At 28.5% G+C, this 22169-nt stretch overlaps 1 protein-coding gene across 1 annotated transcript in view; it reads left to right on the top strand.

Moving 5' to 3' along the window:
* LOC132930743 (uncharacterized) overlaps positions 1-22169 on the top strand; it is a 53868-nt gene that overhangs the window by 20927 nt on the left and 10772 nt on the right. The window contains exons 3-4 of the mRNA XM_060996779.1: positions 16237-16304; positions 20515-20638. Of these exons, the coding sequence (XP_060852762.1) occupies positions 16237-16304; positions 20515-20638 (192 nt within the window). The remainder of the gene's footprint in view (positions 1-16236; positions 16305-20514; positions 20639-22169) is intronic.

The raw sequence follows: 22169 nt of genomic DNA, 5'->3' as shown, positions 1-22169 counted from the left end.
TCCTATAATCATTAGACATTAATACATTTAAATACTAAGGTCTACATATTTTTATTTATACTTTTGCGTCTCCCTTCTAATTTTTATCCAACTGCTTGAAATCTGTAACATAGTAAAACGTACTTTGTTCGCATACGGTATAATTATAAATTATAATATAATTTTACGTTTTACGAATATGACGGTGCAGGCGGACGAACATTTAAACAGTTGGCGATTATTGCTAAGCAGAGGTGGCTCTCCAATGCATTACAATATTCGTTACACTTTTCATTTCAAGCTATGATTTTCAATGACTGTTGTTGTCGAATGACGGAGAGATGCCGCCAAAGCAAATATACATTTAATATAGTATTAAACGAACAGATTATAAAACGTTGCGAATAATAACAGTAATAATAATACGCGCGTACGACGTCGTTTTTACGACCGTATTGCGGCGTGAAATGTGTGAGGTCGCCCAAAGCATCAAAACGGACAGAGATCAACTTTCACCGTGGGAACTGTAGTTGTGATGTCGAGATGTGTTATTGCAGTGTATTCTCGCATATACACAAAGATTTTTACGGACACAATTTTTTGATTGGTTCACTCGGGCGATGACACGGAACGGAATATTATACGTATATATTATTGTATACTTAAACGGAGACTAAATTATAAGTATATAATTAGTGGCGTGACGAAGGGGGTATCTGCAGTAATTGAATGTTCGCCAACCTGAGCTCTTTAAGGGATGGTTGTATTGACTATCAGTTAATGGGTAATATACGTAATTTAGTACTAACTCGTGTTTTAGTATTTACTACAACAGGTAGAGTTGAAAATATAACAGTAAATGCCTTTATTGGATTTTTCGCGGGTAGGTGAGAAATATTAAATTATAGCCTCTGAAAAATTTCAAGTTCATCGCGTCATTGCGTGCACTGTGTATATCATATAATATTATATAAATGAACGCGATGATGCGCCTCGTGGGTCAACTCTGAAATTCCACTGATCACTCAACTTTGACGCGCAATGATGATCTTTTTGCCTAAAAATGGATCATGATCGTGTGAAATTTAGTTTCGATGATACTTGGCCTATATTTACGGCGCCGTATAGTGTTTACAATTTCTCAAACTTCGTGAAACTGCGTATAAGTGTCTATATGGTTAGGATTTTCGAAAAATTGTATTTTGTTAGGCTTAATCGTGCAATATCCACATTTTACTTGCGAATTAAAATTTGTTCATGTTATGCATTACTATGTACAAAATATGTATACAGGAATAAAACCAGACTATTCGTAAATATTTGGCCTCGACAGATCTGCACGCCACGCAACTAGGATTTCGACAATACACATAAATTACAGGTTACAGATCCCGGTCTTATGGGTACGCGGATGTAACTATATAGGATTAAACAGTTTGGAGATAGAGTCCTCAAAAACCAAAGTTAAGAATAAGTTCATACACCATCAATAGAATCACTAGATTTTAGTAGTTACGGGGAGTCTTAGTTGTAAAACTCAAACCACTTCAGGGTAAAAGTGTCTGTTCTCATTGCATTTAAAAAATAAAATGTAAACATTAAAATAACTATTAATACTATAATATTATATTTTACAACTATTATTTTATACACTTATATTTAGATGTAAATACTTATAAACTATCATTGTCGATGATTACCTTATTACAAGATATAATTCTCTTTTTATATTTAGTATAGCCAGATCACTGAATCTGTTTTGGGTCATATCTTTATGATATGTAGTGTGTTTTGATTTTTTTCAAACAGGTTTACTCGTACACACTCAATATTAATATATTATAGCATTATTATTTTTTTATACATTGAACACATGACAAGTTTTTATTTTTATGCAATAATTTAGATTTTTAACTTGGATGGACAAAAAGTAAAAACGTATAAGGGGTTAAAATATTCTATGGGAGAGGAAAAAAGAACGCTAGCTGCAGGTTCTTCTTAGTTACGCCATTGATGAGACATTAATAGCGAAGTGAATAAAACTATTTACGAATTTGGTCGTTTTTAAATGTCGATTAAAAAAAATTGAATTCTAGGCCTCGAGCTTATAATATTATGCTATATAAGTATAGGTAGTATTTTCGCCTCCAGCTGCAGCAGAGTTGTAAGCACGCTTCGATCGACTCAAAAGGAGTAATAATATTTTGCATTGCAGTGCTAACTTAAAATTATGAAATACTTACAGTTTTTTTATTGCTTTTTCATACCATTCATTACAAGAAGAATACTAAGTGTACATTATATTATTATAGTGTACTTATTAATATTTTGCTGTTATGTAACGATTTGGTCATATTATCACTGCTTGAACACAGACATTAAATATTAAAATATATAATATTATATAGACATCACTCATTCACTCACGTCAGACTTTATTACGTATTTCAAATTTTGACTCAATATTACGTATAATATATATATATATATCACAGAAGAATTGCTGTCATTTTTTTGTCAACGATTTGTTATATATGTCTATTACATTAAATAACAAAAAGCTTATACGATAGTTAAATGGATGCATATTATATTGTATTAATTAAACAAATAAAATTATAATACCAAAACGTATAACAGCCAATGAAAACGTATCTACATAATTTAAATATAATATATTATTTTGCATTAGAGTTGCATTCTTAATTTGATATATTTGAGATATATTGCTCAAATTTGCTTAAAAAAATGTGGGTTGGTAAATCTAGTTTATATATTATTATATTCTGGTTTATGCCGATGTTTGAACAAACGTTACACACTAAGGATTATAATTGTTTTGACTTCCCGGAGAAAGTGATGCGGTCATTTTGTCTGTCTGCGTACGTGTACGTATATATATATATATATATATATATATATATATATATATATTATGTATGTATACTGTACACATTGAAATCGCAGAATATAACCTACCTACAACTCTGGTTTCATAATAATGTAACGATGGACATCAATTATATGGCCAATATATAATAGACTATATAGATTTTGTACGTATACCTAACGTATACCTTGTTCGTATATCTATGAAAAATATGAATTTTATTAAAATTGTTTTTTGAATTAAAATTTACATTTAAAAATTAATATTTTTTCTTTCATCTGCGTCGGCATCACTGATTGTTAAATATAGTTAGGTACATAATATTTATTATATATATTATATATACTAGATATATTATGTAAGTACTAATAGTGGGTACCTTTATTTTTATTTCATTAAATAAACAACTTGATGACCTAATATGTATGGGTTTTTTTACGCAAGTTGATGATAATAATTAATAAATTTATAATTAAAATTGCAACGGTTTTAAACGATCGCATTTTCTTAGTTATATATTATTATATATCAGTCAAACAAGATTAAATAAGTATATATAGGTTTGGTATACCTGCTACGGTGCAGCTAAAACTGTTATCGTTGTATATTATGATCCATTAATTACGCACTACATTTATTTTTAAGTCTATCATATGTGATATTGCTAGTATACAATTTAAAAATTACAACATTATTTATTGATGAAATAAATTACCTATCTATATAGTTTAAATGGATAGTTTTTTAAAGACCAAAACGATTTTATAATATAGCACCTACACACAGGTATAATAATACTTATTTAATAAAGAGAAAATAAATAATAACCGTTTAATCTTATTTGAAAAAATTTGTCATCGCCATAAATATATTTAATGGTGACACATTATTATAGCATATTGAGCGATGTAAATAATATTATTCGTTCAGCACGAGTTGAGGATAATATTAATATATAATATAAAAGTATCTATATATACAGTAAATGGAGTTTTAGTTTGATTTGCATCTTACGTAGGTATCTATAATTATTGATAAATTTCACAAAATATTACATTATCATTTATCACTGTGATTCGACCTTATTATATATTTATCGTTAGTATATAAAAAAAAAAAAAAAAAACCAAAATAATTTTATATACCTTTGCCTAATTTGCGTCCAATGCAGCATACATTTTATCGTCATGTGGGTGGGTATGATGGCCGGCATATATCATTTACAATTTACTTATGCCTGCTGCAATATCGAAACGGTGATAAAATTCATCGACACACATATTCGTATATCAATACAATAATAATAAATATATTTATGAATTAAAGAACGCGCGTGTGCGTTTTGTGCGACAGTCAATTAGCTGCGCTGACCGAAATCACGTCAAATTTTGAGAGCCGCATCACGAGCGAGAGCTTACATTTATATTGTATAGGTAGGTCCACTAAATGTATGTATTATACGACATAGGTATATTGTTGCAGGTGTCACTATATGGCGTTGGCAAAAGTATACCTACCTATAATACCTATTGTATATATACGTATGCCGTAGTATATATAGTACCTACACGTCGCATATATATGGGTTTCAACGGCGGCGGCGGTCTGGGCGTGATTCCAGTCGCGTGTAAGTGCGATTATCGTCCGCCGCAGCTCCGTAGAACAAACAATAGAAAGCAGATTATATTTTGACACAGTGAAAAAAAATTGCGTTTTAATAACACACATATGCACACTCTGTCACATTATACTGTATACGTGTTCGGATTATTCTTTTTATTACTATTACTACAGCCTACTACGTGTGTACGACAGCCGGTTCGACCCGTATCGTGTTATATTATGTTATTATAGCTATACAGAGATATCTTTTACGCTAAATACGAGTTGAATAAAAATATTTAAAAAAAAATAATAATAAAATAAAACGGATGATAATACGGACAGGAATGGCGTGAAAATGCCATTATTACTATACATGCGTACACATACGCATATATAGGTATAGGTATATCATGAGTCCAAATGGATATTATATTATATATATATATATATATTGTATTGTCAGTTCGTATATAATAATAAATAATAAATATATAAGTTATATATTTTGCGGGCGCAGAAGAATTATATTGTTTTTTTTTTTGTTGTTCGTGTGTTATTAGTTGTGTAAACACGAGCCTTGATTTACGTAACGCGTAGTGGGTGTCTCCAAAATATCGATTATCGTTTTTAATAATATTTATAACATAGAAAAAAATACCAATGTGTGTATACCTAATAAAATAGGCACTTACAATATATTCGTGTGGTGCGGATTAAAATTGGTTTTATTCGATCGCTATTGTACCTATGGGAAATAGCTTATATTAGAATTAAACAAACCAAATACCTATATTGCAGATAATAATGAAAAAGTGATACAATAAGTAAGAAAATCGTCAATAGAAAAAATTATATACACATAGGCACCCATAACATAATATAAATAATAGGTATAAACTGTAATAATAACCGTATTATTTACGACCTTCGTTATTATATAATAATTTATAACGTTATAATAACATCTATATACTTGCGCCCCTGTAATACATTGTGCTATAAGGTTTTGTGGAGATATAAAAAAAAAAAAATTGTACGAATTGACTCCGATTTGCATATCTATATCTACGAGTTTTCGAAAAACGCCCACAGAAAAATAATAGATTAAATGATAAGTCTAATAACAATTCGCTAATTTTGTTTTGTTTCCAAACAATCGTAATGCGGTTCCGATTTTAATTATTGTTTACCATAATAAAATAGTATACATAAAATCGTATAATGTATGGGTAAAAATTATAACTGGGGTAGACAGAGTGTATATATTTTCGTACATGTGTACTTTTTTACTTCTAAGGCCGCCCTTGGATAAAGTCACGCTTTAAAACACGCATTGTATTGTTCATTTTTGAGTCGCCTTGAAGTCACTACAGATTAAATTAGTTAGGAACAGCTTAGGTCGAATTAAGATTTTCCAGCGGTAAAACAATTGATACCAAACTGGATTATATATTGCGTAAAAACATAAATGATCGAAACTCTGTATATTATTATTAATTATTTCAAATAATAATTATTGGGTATATGCGTCTATAAATATCGCGATCTGAATGTACTAATTTGCCGTAATTACTTTAATTCGATTCAACTCGTGTACAATATAATATACAAGGGCTGTAGCTGCAGTGTACAAATGTACCTAAAAATATATCGCAGTACGTTTATAGTCTATATATATATATATATCATGACATCAGTCATGGTGTTTGAACTTTAGTATTTAAAATACATTCACATAAATCATATACAGCGTTATACATAATGGCCTCGATGTACATGTATATATATATATAAATATTTAAGATCACGGACAATAATATAATTTTATGTTATTTGATCACGAGAATTACGATGATGTATCAATGTACGAAGAAAGGAAATTAAATCATAACCTAATAATTCAAATATATATTTTGGAAAAAAGATAGTTTTATATTTTATCTTTTAACGAATATTTTATTATTGAGAAAAATATCGTTATTAACAGGCATGTAATCAGGATTTTTAACGGGGTGGTTTTAATTTTTGTATTTTGTTTTAAAATATAATTTGTGAGGATCTTTACACGCAATTGTAATAATTTGTAGTTATCAATCTTCATATTAATAAATAATATCAAATATGACAACGTATTTTGTAGATATTATGTGAAATATATAACAAATATATTTTTAGTTCATAAATACAATTTAGAAGCGAGGAATGTTAAAACACTTAAAACATCCCTCTGAATTCTGATAGTCTGATGGTTACAACATCTTTATAAATATTGAAAATATAATTTATTAACGCTACATCTTGATGTGTTGGTCTTCGTCTAATAAAAGTACAATATAGTCAATTTTTGTCTCAGAATATCCATTTAATGTTTTAATATTAGTACTATAGTAAATTGGACTTAATTTAAGTATAATAATATTATCTTGGCCCTATATTTTAATTTTAAGGTGAATAACGAGCGTTTAATATTTTATATATAGTTGTAAGTTAAATCTTATTTTAAAAGTTCTAGACGAGATGTCTTAGAGTATATACTCTTTACCTTTAAATTTAATTATATAGATCAATTCACCCTTATATTTAAATAAAGTTACTCAAAATGAATTCTACCGAACACAGATTTGCTGTGTATTGGATGCATTTGTATGATGAAGACAACACATCTGGGTTTATCGTCCTCATAAAATTAATAAATAATAATTATATTATACGTTATACCAATAAATGGCAGTAATATTGTGACTTTGTCATAGTCTTTCCATAGTGGAATAGTTTTTATTTGTAGCAATTAGGTACAGTTAAAACTTTTAAAAACTTAAATTAATTTACAGTAGGGATGGGCTTGTAGATTTTTGTATTATTCTTTACATTACGACATAATAGTGAGGGTACTTTTTCTGCGCTACAAACGTTTTTACGTACATCAACATGTTTAAAGTGCATATAATATATTTATATATAGATGCCTATAATCTACATGTAATATTACTAATATTATATTATGTATGGGTCACGGGATATGAACGAACGGCACTTCTTATTTAATCTGACTCAGGTCTTCCATCAATTCCGATGATAAGCAACACTATTTCTGAAAATACGTGGTTGACGTAGGTCACGGTCGCTTTTAGCACCTAAACACACACACAAAGTTTATCATAATAAAATACATAGTCGATCAACACGCGATCGTTCCTATTTATACACAGATTTAAACGTGTTATTTTATTTTTTATTTCAAGCGCCCCGTTATTATATTACTATATATGTGTATGTGATTGTAAAAAGTCGCACCACGCGTAGGCCGTATAGATAGACGTACTTATTATTTTATTATTATTACATTATTACCATTATATTATGTAGTATGTACGTTTGCTGCGCGACACGCTCGTTAATCGCACAACGAGCCTACCGAAGCGGCGATAATCTAATAATAAGAGTCCGTTGATTAAGACGCAACAACGAAACCGGTCGATACGGTAAAAATTTCTCACCGGCGAAAGGTATCCATTATAAATATTAAAATAATGTACAAAATACAAATAATATCATAATTCGCATGAGTTCTATGTATACACTGTATGATGTCCGTTATTGTATGATTGCCAATCGATGCCTTAAACTAACTATCAATGACCAATGTCCAATACAAAATATACGTAATAAATATTGTGTGTATAAGTTGGAGGTGTACTGTATTATTATTTTTATTTTTACTATTATTTTTTTTACATAATATTTCAATAGTATCCGTCACCTGTATGAGCGTAATCAATACTTCTATAGTTTTATATAATATGTATAGGCACCCCTGCAAGATATTATTTAAAAAAAAAGATGTAATCGCGAATGTTTATATTATATCATTGCTTTGACTGCTGCAAGTTGGAAATACTAGTTTTTATCTAAAAATAAATAAATAAACTTTTAATTGATTTTATTATTCCTTTTACTAGAATATTAGGTATATATATTATATATATATGTATATATTTTTTTAAATTTAATAACCAAAATAACTAAATTTATTGATTTAATACGTTATAAGTGTTTTAAGTACCTATAGAAGGAATAATAATAATAAAACAATGTTTTCCAGACTATAAAATATATATTGCTTAATAATAATTACTAAGTACGTAATTTATATTGGTATATTTTTGTATAAACAATTCAAGAGTACCTATAATTATTACGTGATTGCGTACATAATAAAAATTATGATTGTCGTATTTTTTACTATTCATAATAGAAACAAAACTCATCATTCATGATTACACATTTGATATTGGTTTTGTTTTCAAACTAATAAAATCTACCAAAACAAAATCATTTTTTTAAACCAAATAATATGATATTATATTGAGATAAATGATGTACTATTATTGGATTGTAAAAAAAATATGAGATTTTATTTTGAAAATAATCGCGACATTGACCTATTCACAGAAATATTTATGAAACACTATATTCAACCCTTGAATTACTAATTAATAAAAAAAATCATTCTTTTTTAAATTAATCTATTGACCCTTACATTCTGCCTTCTTGGTCATAATTGGTTCGTTCTCCGCTACCTCTGTATTAGGACTATAAAAGTCTATGACCGTGGTTATGTTCATAGTATTTACATTATTGTATGTGTAATAAGTACATCTAAGTACGCAGTGTCAAGCTAATAATTATTACTGATGTTTAATCATCTTTATACTTTCAATATTATAATTCGTAGATAAACAGTAATATTAATATTAATAAATACGTATACAATAAATAAATAAATAATTTGGTTAAATAAGTTTTTTTAAAAATTTAACTAAAAATAATTTATTATTTTAACAATGTATAAAATAGATGTACTATTATATTAAATAGGTATTCGTATTCGTATTGTAAAAATATTTAATAATAATAAAAACAACGATTTATGTTATGAGTTATAACATTTATATAAATATTAGAATTTTCAAAATTTAGTAACTACACATCCACACTTTCTAATTTTCCAATTTTTACTTCTCAAACTTAATTTTAAATACATAATATTGCTAGAGCATATAGTTTTTCGTTCACTAATCACAAAATAGTAATTAATTAACATGCTTGGAATGAATGGGACATACGTTTTTTTAGAAATATAACATTGGTGGTTTTATTCAATTCTTTTGTCATGAGATGCTTAAGATAGGTATATATTTTTTGAATTAAATTAATAACAAAAACTATAAATGTATCGTTTAATTTGATGACCTAGTGCACTTGTCCTCTTTGCCCTTCTTTCTCCTTATTACGACCTTGTAAATACACGCACATAGTATTGTGATAAATTATCACTGATAATATACTATACATATGGTTTAGGTACCGCATGATTTATAAATCAGTAATTACATTAAATAGAGGTGTATAATGTGTATTGTCGAACAAGCGAAGAGAAATTACTTTAGTGCCTATCCAATACGTTAAAGTATATTTGGAAAATAAATCTAACGCAGGAACTTCCAAAATTGTGCCTAAAATATTGTTATTGTAAATATTTGTTGATTTTTGTATTGATCTTTTACATAAGTTCCGCAGCAATTATAGTTACATTATTAAATATTAACGACTTATTTGAATAAGGATAGGCCCGGTAATGTAAACAATAAACTGGAAATAATAGTCGAAGAGCGGATTTGAAGCCCGTTTAGGGGGGAGGATAAATGGGAATATTTATGAGTGATATAAGAAGTACAACGCGTATAATTAACGGTTGGTACCTTAATTTAATTTTAAGTATAAAAATTCATTATTCAAAAATATTAATTAAAATTTGTTTAGGTAAAAATATATTTAAATTTTGAAGTCTTTTAAACATACATTTTTTATTTAAAAAAAAAAAAAAATAACTCAATTATTGTGTTCGGGATTAGCTATATACAAGGGGAGAATTGAGATTTTCTCACATATCGAGATTGAATTTGTTCCATATGATAGCGGGGTCAGCGGTGGTATCCGATTCGGATGTGTTTTTATCGAGTCTGCAGATATCGCATTGTCTACACATATGTAGTATAATAATTAAGTAAAGACGTTATGTATACATCATATACATTGACACATGAAATTACGTTATTAAATTATTAAAGTATGTTACCGCGTATTAAAATAATACTATAATAGTATATTCAAGTAGTCCTGCTCGAAGTGGTGGGTTCGACCGAACAACAGAATATGTTATAATATAGTATGTATATTGTATATTATTATAATAAATAATGATAAGACTATTGCTACAATCGCGAACGGGCGCGCGCGCGCGCTGGTCACGCGAGGAGAGCGACACACGACGAACGAGACGACGACGACGATAACGATAATAATTATGACAGAATCGTGTCGACGCGCGCCTGCATAATATTTAACGTGTGTGTGTGTGTGTGTGTGTGTGTCTGTGTGTGTGTGTGTGTGTGTGTGTGTGTGTGTGTGTGTGTGACGTGACGGGCGGCACGCGGAGTTTTTACCATATGGCCGAGGTAACCCAGGACGACGCAACAGTTTTTTTTTTTTTGATATTATTTTTATCTCGAGTTTTGTGACTTTTTTATTTTATTTTTTTTACGTACGCTTTACGTCGATTGTAGGTAAAAGCTCGGTAAAAGTATTACTTTCCTGTTTCTTTCAGAGATCGGTTACCGAATTTTAGTCTATGCGATTACTCGCTATATAACACGGTGTTTCGTAATTAGTAAACAATCGTTTCAGATTTTCTCGACATAGCTCTATATACTGACCGAGAGTGAAATATATCGTGTAGAACATGTTTAATATGATATAATATACGTAATGCGTATCGATGGTTAAGCGCACGCACAGGCCGACAGGTTAACAGTTATAACATAATTTATTAGTAATTTTTCAGGAGCTACGTTTGAAATGTATTATTGAAATAATTTAATTTAAATATCTATCGATAATTTCTTTATAAAATAATAAAACATTTTGCGAACGAAATAAACAAAAAAATACTAAAATAAATGTATATTAAAAAAATTATGATCTCAACACAAAACAAAAGATTAATTATCGGAGTGATGATATATGACCACTGACCAGATATGTCCAAGACAGTATGAAGTTTATACTATAAACTTATACAAAACTAAAGTGCATATTCTGAGCACGATTTATCAGTAAAACAATGTAAGAAAGCCATTATTTACGACAAAAATAGTTATTATTTTAGGTATTATATCATGATTTTCAGGTATACTATAAAGATTCCAAAAATCAGATTTTGAATAAATTCACTATTATTATTATTATTTATGAAAAAATGTGGGTGCGCATTCTTGCGGTGAACCATTCTGTATATTTATATGTTCGACATCGCCAGAGTGGTTCACGATTCACATTTCATATTCATTGATCGTAGCTATTAGTTATTAATGTTATTACTTATTACCTTGAAAATGTTATCATATCTTCGTTTAAACTGAACATTCTGTACTACGGTATACTTCAGTTATACACGCATTATATTTTACATATTATGTATTGCGTTAAATATACAGTGGTCGTCCATATTTGCGGTTTCTAAAAATTCCTTCACTTCAGTATAATATTATGATCGGTTAATTCCGTCGGAATACTGATTTGATAAAAAGGAGATGAAAAGATCTAATGTAAACTCCGCTAGTTTTCTTACCTATAATGGGTGTAAGAAAACTTCATCATCAGAGTTAAGGCCTCGCCAATTTCCACATTAACTACATCGACATTCGTTGCGATGACTTACGTAGAAATTACTGAAATTGGTATTTATTAATTGCTTCGAATAAATTGATTAATTAATTTATATTTAAAAATGATCTTATCATGCCGACCAACCATAAAATTAGTTAAGTTTCCCGATTACCTTGTTGAAAATTATAATAGCAATGATGCAGCGTTCCTCCCTTATTTGTAGGTTGATGAAACTGCAGATATAAATAGAACTACAAATGCTTATAAATAATTTCATTAGTCATATAAAAATTAATTTTACAAAAGAGACCGAAATGTACATTTTTTTACTAATGCCTTATCGAATTTCAAATCAAAACTTATGTAGGTATAAAACTTAATAATACCTATATCTTAATAAAATAAACTCAAAATTAAAATTAAAATAATATAGAGAAGTAGAGAATAAAAAATAAAAATAACGCTATAAATAGTTATAATAATAATATGACATTAAACATATATTTAATTAGTTTGGAAAATGTATTATTATTATTTTTAATAATATTATATACAAAGTAATTTAATAATTTTAACTAACTTTTTAGTTTTAAGTTTTATATTATATTTTGGCATATTACGCCTAATTATTATTTAATGTAGGATTGTAGGATATTTTACTATTATGAATATTATGTTTTTTTTCTTAAAATATTTATTAATTTTATATTTTTATACGATTTTTTTCTGGTGGAGTTTACACTAAAGAAGGTATATACTTTGCTTTTACATGCGTCCAAGTAACATATTACGCGTTCATGATGTTTGTGACATAACACCCATACACCACAAAAAGAGTTTGTAACGAAACCAATATTAAATTCAATTTGTAAATAAAAAAATATAAAGAAGAAGATAATAATAGGAAAAAAACAATTTTAAATTGAAAAAATGGCGGGTGTATTATTATTTATTATTGTGTACAGTATAAGACGTAATTCGAAGACGGCGACAAAAAGAAATTCAATTTAAATTTTTCACTGACCCGTCTGGAAACTGCACGATAACTGCAGCGTACGTATAGTAGAAATAATATGTTGATAATGAAATGTTAAAATAGTTAATTTATTATAAAATGGACAAATCCAATAATAGAAAGACTGCAACAAACACACGCAAACATAACAAAATAACTCCACTATAGGCACAATATATACGAGATTTTACTATAATATATTAATATATATTAGGTATCACAAAAAAATACGCCCAATATTAATAATAATATTAGCGATTAAATAAATAACTGAAGTCATAGTACGCATAAGGAAAATAGTGGAAGAAATGAGAATAAATTAACCAGAATAATGCAAATACTTTAAAAACTAACTATTGAAAAACTTCTTTGAATTCAAATCAAGACAACAATAATTATATAATATTATATTATTATGAAATCTTTCTTTGTGATTCAGATGTGGCTGAGTTTTACGAGGATCTGTATGATACCGTACAGTCTGTGAACTCAAACAAATATATAAACGTATGAATGTGGAATTATACAAAATGTGATTTAAACGTACACGAGAGTTTAGATATGTGACAATTTAGGTCATTTGAAATTTGGATATAGCTTGACAAACCATTTTGTGATATCTAATATTATGGTAATGCAGTTCATCAAGGATATTATACAAATCAAACATATCTACCTGTGGTTTTAACAGAACATTTCATAATAATGTGTTGTGCGGTTTGGTCTAGGAATCGTAATCAAGCGAACTAACAAGCAGACAATTTTGCATAATACAATATTTAAGTAGATGTATTTGTTTTATTAATATATTATATTATATGAACAGAAAAATAGTTTTATAATACCCACAATATGACAAACCATTTAAATATTCAACTTTGGTATTGTTTACGAAATCGTGTGACCGAATTGTAGTCCATAAAAAACGTGTTGACGGCCAATAAATAATTTAAAACAATAAAAACGGTTTTTTTTAATAAAATTATGATAAATATAAATAAACTATTAATATAATAATACTAATTTATACTCGAAAATGAATACAATGTGTATAATATTATAAAGAATCGTGATTCATGCGTTCGATTGTAAGTTTTAAGTATCCGGTGAATATATATTTTTACTGTTATAATATTACAATATTAAAATAGCTATCCGCACGATTTAATTTTTTTAAATAAATCACTGTATATGCACTATAATACAATTGTTACAATTTCAATAAGACGTTCAAATTTGTGGAATGTTTATACGATTACGTCTTGATAATAAGAAACTATGACCGTACAATGTATTAAGTTTTGAACTCGTTTAACATTTATAAAATATCATATGCTATACTAATGGTAATAATATGTATAACACGTAATATTTATAGCATCAATACTTTTTGTCAAATCGCCACTGCAGTTATGTAATACATGTGTGGGATTCACGGTCAGCAAATTTTAAAATTTCGATCGGAAATTTGATTTCGACGACAGGGACTTACGCATTTTATGCGGGCGTCATGCACAAAATTCATAATGAACCAGTGTATTGCCGACGTTTTCCTGAAATATTTTCCATTAATACACCGCAATATAACATCATTTATCGGTGTTAAAATAATATTATAACAGCGGTTTGCTGGCGTGTCCGAAACCATGGAACGCGGCGAATGACCGAGAAAAAATGTTGATAAAATAAAAATTTCGTTATCTGGGACGCGCAACTCCCCGAAAAAAAAAACATCGGTTCTTTTACCCGGCTCGCAGACCGCGCGATTGTTTACTCTTTCCATCCGCATCCCATACACAGGCGTATATTATTGTATACCTACGACTTATATTACGGTATACCACGCCGCGGCGGATCATAGGTCTCGACACCGGGCCGGCCGAGAAGAGAGGTCATGCTCGGTTGCCGAGGTCGCACATATACACGGATGAGAGATCGGTTTAATAAGGCGTAATTTTTTGCTTTTCGGGTTTTTGTTTTTTTTTCACAACTTTATTAGCCAACCAAATTATGTATACAATACACACCATATACGTATATATATAATATATACACCGCGCAGACATATAGTCCACCACAGCATCCTCGTCGGTTTTTTTCCTCTCATATCTTTCCTCCTATTTCTATATATAATATCCCGCGGGCTTGGGTATATGATGATGCTTTGGCCGTTTCTATAGCACGTCCACAGGCCGCGCAATACACATTATACGACGACGATAATCCGATACAAAAGGTCGCGGTTCGCGACCGCGGCGCACAACATGAAAGATGATTTCGTCGCGATACAGGATCGACTCGTTGCCGTATAAACACTGTATAATATGATGTAGTTATATTATGCGCGTGTAGGCGTTTCCACAGTATATACGGTAATAATATAATGTATTATATATACATATATAAATATAGTTATATAACGACCCGATTTATCGGCAGCAGTTGGCACGTCGTTAAAAAACTCGAATTGGAATTTAAAATGTCTGAAACGATTTAGCCGCAGCCGCAGCCGATTCGCGTGTTACAAATACATTATTATCCTGTCGAGAACTGTATAATATCTAGTATGTATGATAATAACTATACCACGAAAATGACGAGTCCTATACCGAATAGTCCTTTATGCGGTCTATATATTATATGAAAGTGTGAATCGTTCGATAGACCTATAGCTACTATGTACACGATGTTTTTAATAACAGTTGGCCCTCGTTATACATTTATATATTAATTTTTTTAATGAGGAAAAAAAAAAACGTTAATTATGTTGTAACTCCGTATACACGTAGGTACCTATTATTTTTTATTTCATAAACTACGTCGGTCAAACGAATTGGATAGATTCGTTCCCCGCAAGACGCGTAGTATATATTATGTATATACTACAGGTATATTATATTAATATATTATTGTACTCACCGGGCGGATTGTACAACTGCCCAATATATTATTGTGTTCGAACCTCACGTTTTTCATTAATTTAATAACGTCTTATTATACTGTGTATTTTTTTTTTCAGCCGCGCTGTGGAACTGCAATTGCTGGTGGAATGCCGCCAATATTTACACTTTCGCCGTGCAACCCGGAGTAAGTACTCGTACAATAAATTATTAATATAATATTATGTCTTATACTCGTATTATACGATTTGTGTAGTATGACAGAGCGTTAAAATTGTTTTTCAAATCAATATTTTCGATAATAGATCGCGGGCGAGACAATCGCATGGCTAGGAAAAATACACTCCACCTGAATATAATAACATATATTGGAGGTATACCCGAAATCTGAATAATTACATAGTGTGTATAGTATCGATATAGAGTTATAGTGATTATTTGCGCCCGACGCCCAAACAGCAGTTCTGTAGGCATCTATTCCAGCGCGTGTGATTGTTTTGACTAAATTACATAACTCGGGCACGCTCGAAAAACCGTGGTATGGTATATATAGTTAGATATTAGGAGGTACCAGCTATTATACCCATAAGTCATAACACATAATATTATATTATGTGCTCACATAACGTATAGTACGCGTAAAATATTGAGGTGATTGTTGTCGGTGTTTAAGATGACGGATAATCGTATATATACTATATACACACAATCGTTAGTAATTATTATGCGTTCGTAATTATATGTAATATAATATACTGGGTGATTTTTTTTTTTAACTTTAAACACATTATTACACAAAAAGTATTAAAATTATAGTTATTTTAGTAATTTACATATTTTTTTATTTTTAATGACGACATCGTATGGTTTCATATTCCGAAATAAAACATTTTTCTGAAAATTTCGAACCAATTAAATGTTTAAAAGTATATTATATAGATCAACAATCTGTGGGCTACAAAGGTATATGGGGTATAATTCAGCACAGTACTGTACAGTTATATTATATAGCTCATATAGTATAGTACACTGTACGATATCAACTACAGACCACTCCACTTAACACATCAAATTTAAAAAAATTACAAATAATGTAATAAATTAAAATATTTTTAAAACTAACAATTTTTTATGTTAGAGTGTTTATTGTTTAAATACACATCCTGTACATAATATGTTGTTGTGTATATTAAACGTACCTACCTATTTATAATACACCTGAAAAATAAATATTTGTACGAAAATAACTATATTATAGCCCACAGGTATATAAGATAATAATATACATAACTGTAGGTACCTACATATTGACGTAACGAATTCGATCGAAAATCAATAATTAATTGCAGGATATTCTAATTTGTACGCACTTTAACCGAAACGGTTTGATTACTTATCCACGTTTTTAATTTTTAAAACAAAATCATAAACATTTTAAATAGATAAATATGAATATAATATGATGACATATACGATTAACTAAACCTTGCGGAGAAAGTATTTGAAAATTAGTATTACCGCGTGTGTGTAAGTGTGTGTTTTAAAAAATTACAATATCCTTGGCAATTGCGACTGATTTTTAAATTATTATGCTGATGTATTCATTACAAATTCAGTTCGCTTAGTATATTGATTTTCAGTATACGTATATAAATAGTATATACCTCTAATGTATAAGTTAACGTTAAAAAATAACTATAATATTATAGATACGTAGGACTCGGTTTCATAACTGGTTATAAAATGACATGTGTTACTTGTATACACTTCGTTATATTTTCGCCAATTAGATACCAATGCTATGAATATTTGTTCACATCCACGCGTCGCCATGACGTATATAGTGATATACCAACATCGAAAACGATTTCAAGAACATTATAAACATAATATCGATTGATTCAATTAATAATATATAATAATTATGGTCACTGGAAATATATAAACAATTTAGAAGAAAAAATTGATGAAACATTAATTGAGTAATACTATTTTAATATAATATCTACATAATATCATACTTGATACTTATATATTACTTAATATAATATATATAGAAAGAATAATTCACGTATTATATAATTTTAAGCCACGTCAATGTATCATCATAATATTCGTATTGTGTATATCTACTGAGATTGATTTCGCTGTCATACATAATAATATGTATTTTAAATTTAAAAAATATGGAAAATACTAAAAAGTACTAAAGTAAAAATAAGAATATTTTTTTATAACCAATTATTTTTGTAACTTTTGACGTTTAACTTTTTAATAAAAAAACATATAATGATATTTTTTTTTACTTAGTAATATATAAAATGTAATATGTACTTGTCTTATATTTAATCATACATTAATTATAGCGGAGTGTATTATATAGGTACCTATAATATAAATAATATTATTATTTCTTACTTTGTATTATACTAGTGTTATACCGATAAATATTTCAATATAATCATAACGCTAATTAATGATTATTATATAAAAAATAAAATCATCAAATCTTAGTTATTATGTAATATAATGTATTATACAAGTATAATATATATATATATATATATTCACTAAATATTTGAATAAATAATATCATAATATAACTTATAATTACTACTTACTAATTTTAATAATATTGTTTTGACCCAAAACAAGAAATCCAAAAAATAAAAATATTTTTAAATTTAAATATAGTTATATATTTATACATTTCATAACTGTCATGTTGCTAATAAAATAAACCATTAAATAACTGTCATTTATAAAATTATTTATAAAAAAATCATACAGTATCCCCGTAAAACATACTGACAAACATAGCATACTCGTATAAATATAAAATGGTATTGTCCCTTATTTTAGCACTGTGTCTAGTTGCCTCAACATAACTTCCCGAGGAGATACAACTATTGTACAAAATATAGATTCGATATTTTTTTATTTCGTGGTATACATTTGATTTTAATACAAAAACAAAACTTCTGAAATAATAAGTCTATATTAATCTAAGATTTGTCTTGATGGATAGGGATGTCTGGATGTGATGAATGATGATTAAAAGGAATATTACATTCAACCTATTAAAAATAAAATCACATGAATATATATTTTATAGTAGTGCCATAGCCGGGGGGGGGGGGAATTCGTGCCTCATTGCCTCCCCCAAATTTTTTTTTGCGCCATAGTATATTATATTAGTATACAGAGATTTATTCTTATAAGTTATGTTATTAAATATTAACATATTTATGATTCAAAGTAAATGTATGATAAATTATTCGTAATTTGTGTTCATAAATGTTAAAATATAGTAATGATGATTTAGTATTATGCATGATGTTAAAATAAATGATTGATTTAAATTTCATTGTTATTTTCAATATATACTTATAAATACGGAATACCCGCCGCATACTGTACCTAATTACAGCTCTACATACATATTATATAAGTAAAATATATAACATATAATCTCAGTATTCCTAAAACATAATTTTATGATTTAAAATAATATAATTTGGTGACTACTGTTTATTTTTATTTGTTGTACATTTGGTATTACGTCTTACGTATGCCGTTGCGCAGTTGATTGTTTATCATAACTTCATGTACAAACTGTGATATTTGTTATGTTTTTAATCACTTAAATTTATTTAATTGCTTCATAATAATCTCCTTTTGTGTAAGGAAGGTATCGTTTGTTTTGTATTAATTTATAATAATATATTCATAAAATTTAATAGTTATTATATTGTTCCTTTTTAATAATAATATTCGAATTAAAATTAAATTTCCTGTTTACAGAAAATTGTAATATATTAATATTAATTAGTTAATACATTAATCTATAGTTTAGAATAATGTTAATACATTGTTATGTGAAATGTATACCATAATTGTTAACATAATTCTACAGCCATAAGAAAAATGTAGATGTGTAGTAAGCAATAAGCATTTAATAAACAAAAAGATCATAAAGTATAGAGTAATAATGTAATAATAAAGTATAAATTAAGATATGTAGGTATTTTAGCATTGTAAAAATTAGGAAAAAAAATTAAGTGCCCCTTCCCTCCGCAAAAAAAAAATTTTGGTTATGGCACTGACCTATAGGTATATCCATGTATAAAATGTTTAGTGTAACATAATTTTATTTTACATATTATGCAAACAATTTAAAAAAAAAAACGCTAATAAAACTGTGTACATTTATGTCAAAACAAGATCATGTTTTTAAAGTGTTAAAATTGTTGGGGCGTGTGTGATGGGTAGGTAGTGGGACGTAGGGAGTAGATTAAAATTCGTTATCTAGTCTAAATTCAAAACTGGAGCATATATGGTTTCATCAACAAACACAATCATTCATTTATGTCATATTGTTGTGTGTATGTTTTCAGTATTTGGACTTTGACAATTTACCGGACACGAATTTTTCATGCGACGGCAAAGTCATCGGAGGTTATTACGCGGACGTGGAGACTGGCTGTCAGATGTTTCATGTTTGCACCATTGGCCAAAAAGGTAAGAGGGAAATATAAACAAAAACAAAACCCTACCCAATTTGATTTTTCGTTTCGCAGAGACAACTTTCTTCCGACACGCCAGTCGGTCGGTTATTGCCACTATGCTCGGTTATATAACCGGAGCAATCCAGTTATCGTGATTTACATAAAAAAACTGCCACACGGTTTTAATCCGCGCTATATTACCTCTACCTAGTCTACCTGCAACTCCGGCTGCAGAAGTTTATGTTGTATTTTTGTTCATATATTGATATAATATATATATATATATTGTTATATGTGTCTTACATGTACTTATATCAGTTATATCTATAGGTATATAATAATATGTTACATAGGTGTACAGCTGAGCACACATATATATATTTATCGGTATAGGGCGCGGGTATTGTAGGGTAATATAAAATATGATGTATATTATATTATTATAATATTGATTATAAACTTCGAACATAATATAGGTACACGGCGTACCATTATACGCAATTCCCCCGTTGGCTAAATCTATAAACGATTATACGTACGAGTAAAACTATAAATTTATATATATATATATACATATTCACAAATAGGGTGTATCGAGATTTCGAGAAGGTCTGATAGATATTCAAACGTGATTCTTATGTAAAACCGTTAGATGTCCATCGGTGACAACGACGAAAACGATTTACGTCAACACCTCTCGATAAAGTTTTGACTGTGTCAGTGGGTTCTTACACCATATTATTTTACACACACACACACACACATATATATATATAGTCTCCGCTCTTAATGGATAGGATCTTCTTTTTACGCGTATATTATATATTTTATATTGTATATGAGATAGACATATGTATATACAGGTATATCGCGTGCGTTTCGTTTGCAATATTTGCGTGCAACACATTCCACACTTCGTACACAATGGTATAAAACAACTATAACATTCGCTATATTATCACTATATGTAGGTACTTTCATGATGATATTACGCAAATCTCATTTTATCTGCGAAAAACACTAAATACGCATGTATCAGTGTCGCCTTTTTTCTTTGTGTATTTGTTATATACACCTATATAGAGTATAAGAGGTATTTACTTCGACGGCGGTCGAAAAGGTCACGAGTATACTTACGTTAAAATGCTAAATACTATCGCTGTACAGTATATATTTTATACTATATCGTTTGTCATCGAATAACACACGATCGAATCGTATGCTGTTTTTTAAACACTTACACGATTTTTTGACTCAAATTATTAAAAATAGAACGTATTTATTATATTATATTATTATAGTTATGTACGGTGTGTATATAATCTGTATGCACTTACGTTATAACATTTATTAATGATTACCACACTACAATATGTCAATATACATTATGTGTGTATATATAAAAAATAACTTGTAAAATAGATATGTTTTAAAATGCTCCAAATTTATACGAATAAAAAAAATGCGATGGTCTAATTTAATTTAAATATGGTAATAGCATATTTTACATGAAAATAATATTTAAATATAAATTATAATGTTTC

The sequence above is a fragment of the Rhopalosiphum padi genome, chromosome 1 (genome assembly GCF_020882245.1).
Source record: "Rhopalosiphum padi isolate XX-2018 chromosome 1, ASM2088224v1, whole genome shotgun sequence".
NCBI lineage: Eukaryota > Metazoa > Arthropoda > Insecta > Hemiptera > Aphididae > Rhopalosiphum > Rhopalosiphum padi.
This window is presented reverse-complemented; position numbering and strand designations above follow the sequence as displayed.